This window comes from Trachymyrmex septentrionalis, unplaced genomic scaffold, assembly GCF_001594115.1.
Source record: "Trachymyrmex septentrionalis isolate Tsep2-gDNA-1 unplaced genomic scaffold, Tsep1.0 scaffold148, whole genome shotgun sequence".
In the NCBI taxonomy this organism is placed as follows: domain Eukaryota; kingdom Metazoa; phylum Arthropoda; class Insecta; order Hymenoptera; family Formicidae; genus Trachymyrmex; species Trachymyrmex septentrionalis.
The window spans coordinates 160680-166446 of NW_017304631.1; the positions used below are offsets into that span (position 1 = coordinate 160680).

Genomic DNA, 5767 nt, shown 5'->3' on the forward strand with positions numbered 1-5767 from the left:
GACAAGTGTCATCGGAAACATTTTAATCCCGCCCACGCAAAAACGTCATGCATGTTTAATTAATTGACGGCACGAGGCGATAATCGTCTTATCCGCGGATTGGCGAGTTTAACATCTGTCTGTTTAGCACACTGAAAACTTTCGTTTCATTACCCTCGCGGACTCTTGGCGCGTTGCATCTTCGAGTCGAAAGTTGCTGCTCGAATATGAAGAAGGCAATTCTCTTGGTAATTGCCCTTTCTATCGCGACCTATGCCGATGGCAGAGTTTATTACCTGGAGAATGTAGATGGTACGCGAGACAACGACGCGATTTATCCGATCGTGGAACAGCAGGCTTCTCGCGATCTGGATCTGGCTTTCTCCGCGGGGGACTCCCTAGAGAACGAGAATGTCATATCTCCGACTAGAAAGGTCAGTAAACGTTCAGAAATTCTATAATCGAAAACGAATAGCAGAATGTGCTAAGATCACAAAGTCTCAAGTATGCATTACAGTTCATTAATTTTTCATATCTTTTTCGTGATTTCCAGGATTAGAAAGGAACGCCGTTACCGTTATCGTTATTTTTTTTCGATAACGGTTGTTTTTCTTTTCTATCTGTACCTGTAACGATAACGGTAACGACGTTCAGTTGTTATACTTAAAATCTGTATTATCTTTATACCAATTATATCTATTCGATACATTACATTATTTTTGATTGAATAGAAATATTTTATTTTAATAAAAAAATAATTTAAATATTATAAAAAAATATTACCGTAATTTTTATCTTAGATTGCATTCCGATTGCAGTCGTTGTCAATACTGAAAATTTGTTGTGCTTACATACGCGTGTAACGTAAACTATATAAATTTGCAGTACTAACAGTAAATAGACTCTGTGCACTCTTGATAACGATGTTAATGTTTATAATAACAACAACGTATAATGAAAGCTTGATTGTATAACCAACAAAATATGGATAATTAATTGTAAAAATTGTAAAATTTAATATCTTACTCTTTAACATTGGGAAAAAGTAATGAAAAAAGTAACGAATCATTTCACACTTTCTAATAATGTAAGTAATGGGGTAATGCTGTATAAATGCGTTACTTTTATAAAGTGACGTAGTCCCTAACCCTGGCAACTCTTATATGTACTATGTGAATTAAATCCTATATATGTATAATACATACAATACTAAATACATACAGATATATTGTATATGTATATTTAATATTTATCTTGACCATCAGGTATACACTCTCGTCACACCGGAAAAGCCGTATGTCGGATTGACCAGGGACGTGGATCGACCAGTCGCGTACCACAGATTATCCGGCGAACCGGCTGCCAGAAGAGGCAGCTTCGACGACGTCATTCTCATTCCACAAGGAGGGCGGAAATTGATGAAGCTGAACGGTAACAATAACGGCGAACTGATCTTGGAACTTCGCGTCATAGCTAATCACGATAGTGTGCAACTCGCGCGTTAAAATGAAACTTTTATTCATATGTATTGTAACTGTGTACATACACAAATGTATTATACAAATGCATATATATACGAGTATATAGGAGGGAAGAGCGCGCGGCACGGCGCTCGAATTGATAAGAAACGAACGTAATGCAGTTAAATCGCATTGTTTTTATTACGTTCAACTTACAACAACGAGTACTTTCTATCGATACATATAGATACATCGGAATACTATTGTAATATTTACAGTACATATCACATGTCGAATTCCGTCGGAGCTATTTCACTCCAGCTGATCCGATCAGATCTTTAATACGATCCTTTAATTCACGTAATGGATTGATCCGTATAGCTTTTGATTATTCAGAATCGAATGATGAGAATTGTGTATCAGAATCAGTATGAAACCAGGGAAGACAGTTTCGTTTCTGGATAGTAATGCAACAACTGGAGGTGTGATATGAAGGTTTGAAAAATGTTGAAGAAAAAAGTGTAAAAGTATACGACAAAAATATATCGTTTACAAATATCTTTGAACATAAACCTCAGTTGAAAGAAATATATTTTTGCAAAAATAATAATAAACAATATTTAAAGAGAATTATATATATATATCTTTCGAATTGTCGTATGAATGTATCACACGTTGCGTGCGTGCGACATATATAATATTTCACTGATATAGGTTCAATCTTCCTCGGATCTTATTGCACACATTCCGGCAAATCCTCTATCTTGCCTCTGAGGTACTATATTTTTATATTACGGCGAAAGAATCATCGCCGTCATCGCGAGTGTAGCTTCGAAGATATTACACGAGAAAATAACGACACTATACGACTAATTTAGCGATTAAAGTGGAAGGCGCGCGCATCCCTTTGCAAATCGCAAATTCGTTAGGATAAGTTATTCCGTTACTTGTGACGTTTGCTCGATCGATGAGTCATCCTTCGGCTCTTTCACATAGTCCACCACTAATTCGAGACCGATCAGAGCCCGTAAATCCTTTCTCTCCTCTTCGGGATTTGTAACCGTATTGCCAGTGTCCTCTACCTTTGCAGTGCAGTCCTCGCCAGCTTGAAAAACCATTACGAATATTTTATCGCAGGCGCATATACGCGTGCCTATTCGAAAATACCAGTTGGGTATCTTTAGTTTAGACTTTTAGAGTATTGGACGAACAAAACTAACAAGTGTATTGTAAAAATAATCAATAGCTGGTAAGACTCACTATAAATCGAGATGATAAATATTTTTATTATTTTATTAAGTAAGTGTGCTATAAAATAAATCACTGATATTACATGCATATGATATACATGTATGTATATCAAACAAAACAGACTAATCCTGCATGAATTTGAAAAAAGTGACATTGCGTATTAACAGCATTAGCCGACACAATTTGCAGCCTAATTGAAAATAATGTATAATAAATAATCTCATTAATTATGCAGACATAATACATATTATTAAACAAATTATAGATATACGTGTGTGTGTGTGTGTGTGTGTGTGTGTGTGTTATTGGAAGAAAAGCGATATAACAATATATATTACTTTGCTGTGTTCCCTTCGAATGGTCCTCGTTCTCCATCGACGCGTCCGTCCTAGAGATTTTCATCTGCTGTATGTCCTGGTAGGTCTTCATCAGATGCTTCAAGATATAATTGGTACCCTGCGTGTTCTCCGCGTCCTGCGGATTCTTCGACGTCGTGGCCTCGTCGCGAGTAAGATTCAACGGGCGATTCCCGCACTCCTTCGATTGCGGCACGCTAAAGGCCGAGCAATGTTTGCTCTTGAAAGATAGCTGCCGTTCGCTCGCGTGCTTGCGATCCCAAATATGGCCGGAGACGCGTAAGTCTATGAAGAAGTGTAGAGGATCGATGCCGGGGTAGGACTGCGGCATCGGATACGGCGGGTACCAGAGGGGCCCAGGTAGAAAATCCGCCGGACCGGCGCCGGCGCCGGCGCCTATGCCGCTGGGCAGAGCGAAACCCTTCACGCCCTGAAGTACGCTCTCGCATCCTCTGCCCCCCGGCATCCCGGGCAAGAAAGGGCCTGCCCGTGAAAAGTCCAACTTCTTCTGATCTGACAATTGCAGAGGGGACATCTCCTGACCGGGTACGATGCTACTTTTCGACCGGTCCTCGTAACTCCTACCGCTGCTGCGGTCCAACTGCTGCGAATCCTCCGGCTTGACCTTACGCGGTTCTCCGCCAGGAAAAACGTTCTCCGGCGGCTGGGCCTGCTCAAAGTGTTGTCGCGGCCGTTCGTCGAAGAAGTTCTTACAGTGCTGTCGCACTGAAAATTCGGTCTTATTCTCGTCAATGGGCTTAAGGATATCGCCACCAAAGTTAGGTTTCTGATCGAATGCCGCCCCCCCGGGTTTGTTCTCCATCGTGTCGAGATAGGTATCGGCTCGCTTGCCATCGTTCTCCAAACGAGTCTCCGGTGGTACTTGAGAAGGTTGCTGCTGCGTCGCCGAGTGATAGTATTTCTCCGAATGCTGGTGATAATGATGATGATGATGATGATGATTCGACCGTTCCTTCGTCGTGAGTTCGAGTGGTCTATCCCGAGCGTCTCGCCAAGATCGCTTACGGCGTCGCGGTGCATTTGGTGTACCTCCGCCGACACCCCCAACACCGCCGCCGCCGCCGCCACCGCCGCCGCCACCGCCAGTCGACGATGCCTCCGCCTTGGCTTGTACGAAGGAACGTAGCATCTCGCTGAAGAAGAAGCTGTGAGGTGTCAGTGGCACGTTGTATAGGTACGGTGGAGTGGCCGCCAGAAGACGAGAAACGAGATCTCCACCCGACAGAGAAGCCGGAGTCTTTAGAGTCGATGGATCGCCCGTGGTAGTCGTCATTTTGGCTATTCTATTTCGATCAAAAAAATTGAAAAATCTCCAGATTGATAATTACATCTTTGGATTATCATTGTCAGCATCGGATAGATACTGACAATGAGATTAACTGAGGTAAATGATGATTTAGCGTCGTAGATTTAATTATCTCTAATTGCCATCGCGCCCCCTCCATATTTTTTACTTTTACACTTTGCTATCTCAGTCAGAAATTGAATAGGTACTCTACTTTTGCAATGCACGCGATGAATATTTATACAAGTTAATTCTGAAGAACGTAATTAAATTCTATCCAGTAAACTTCATTAGTGTAGTCATATTTTTTACATGTCATTGTTAATTCATTTTGTCATAAGCTTTAATATTATTTTTTTTTTATATGTACGTTTGTTTAGTTTAGTTATCTCTATGATAGAGATTAACAAAGTTCTTAGCGAGTTGTAAAAAGACGAATAAAGATGCATAGACGGATTCATGTTTTATTGAATTTTCCAAATGATCACACGAATATTCTGCAAACGACGTGGAGTAGCAGATTTAACGATGTAATGAGTGTGTACGAAACTCGTACAAGCGCAATTCGCCGATGTGGAAGTGAGCTACTATTGTCTTGTGAAATTAATTGAATGGCTCCCAGCCTCAAGTCTAAGACCAAGGAAGAACGGAATCTATAGTCTAAGACGGGATGAACAAGCCGGATATCGCGTCATTCATTAAGGAATACTAATTTCTGTCAAGTACACGTTCGCTTTCGCTTGAGTGCAGTGTGAGGATTTCCGCCAAGATTATTGAGAATTTCTTGCGTAAATTCGTTGACGCAGACATTTCAATTGATATCGGTACCTGCTGAAAATCCTCTTCCGCAAACTTGCAATTCTTGCAGTACAGTACGTCAGTAGAGAATTGCATATTTACATGTATGTATAGATGTACTGTAATCGCTCTCTATAAAGATTTATTTTTAAAAAATTATTTTCCAGTTCTCGCATTGTATGATACACGTTCTTGTATCATTATTGTATCATCAACCACTTTACGTTGAATTTTATAGAAACAATGTCTATACGCAAGCGGAAAAGATAAATTGTCCTTTGAAACACAACGGATCTTGAGGAGAAATTCGGCAATTTTATGTTCTTCCGACAAATAAACTCGCGGTGTAATGACTACAGTCGTCGAAGAAATTTTTCTTCGACGATTCGCAAAGGGCAGAGATTCCTGAAAAGATTTCAACGCGAAAAGATCGAAGAGCAACGGGGCGTGGACAGTAGAGAGAGAAAGAGAGAGAAAGAGAGTAAGAGGGGAGAGACAAAGAAAGAAAGAGGAAGAGAAGATCTGTATCCATGCGTTTACGTGTACAGAGAGAGAGGGGGAGGGAGGGGGGAGGGAGGGAGAGAGAGAGAGAGAGAGAGAGAGAGAGAGAGAGAGAG

At 40.9% G+C, this 5767-nt stretch overlaps 2 protein-coding genes across 3 annotated transcripts in view; one reads left to right on the plus strand and one right to left on the minus strand.

The window, feature by feature from the left end:
- The first annotated feature begins 103 nt into the window (after window positions 1-103).
- Window positions 104-5767, plus strand: part of LOC108745726 — a 12963-nt gene continuing 7299 nt past the window's right edge. Inside the window, exons 1-2 of the mRNA XM_018482041.1 lie at window positions 104-413; window positions 1245-1504. Coding sequence (XP_018337543.1) covers window positions 207-413; window positions 1245-1484 — 447 coding nt within the window. The 5' untranslated portion in view covers window positions 104-206 and the 3' untranslated portion in view covers window positions 1485-1504. The remainder of the gene's footprint in view (window positions 414-1244; window positions 1505-5767) is intronic.
- The window catches only part of LOC108745725, a 7661-nt gene continuing 3979 nt past the window's right edge, over window positions 2086-5767 (minus strand). The window contains exons 1-2 of one of the 2 annotated variants that reach the window (XM_018482040.1): window positions 3029-4340; window positions 2086-2544 (exon numbers count right to left, since the gene is read on the minus strand). In XM_018482040.1, the coding sequence (XP_018337542.1) occupies window positions 2375-2544; window positions 3029-4340 (1482 nt within the window). In that variant the 3' untranslated portion in view covers window positions 2086-2374. Of the gene's footprint in view, window positions 2545-3028; window positions 4351-5767 lie in introns of those variants that run through there. The other variant, XM_018482039.1, reaches the window with a different exon arrangement.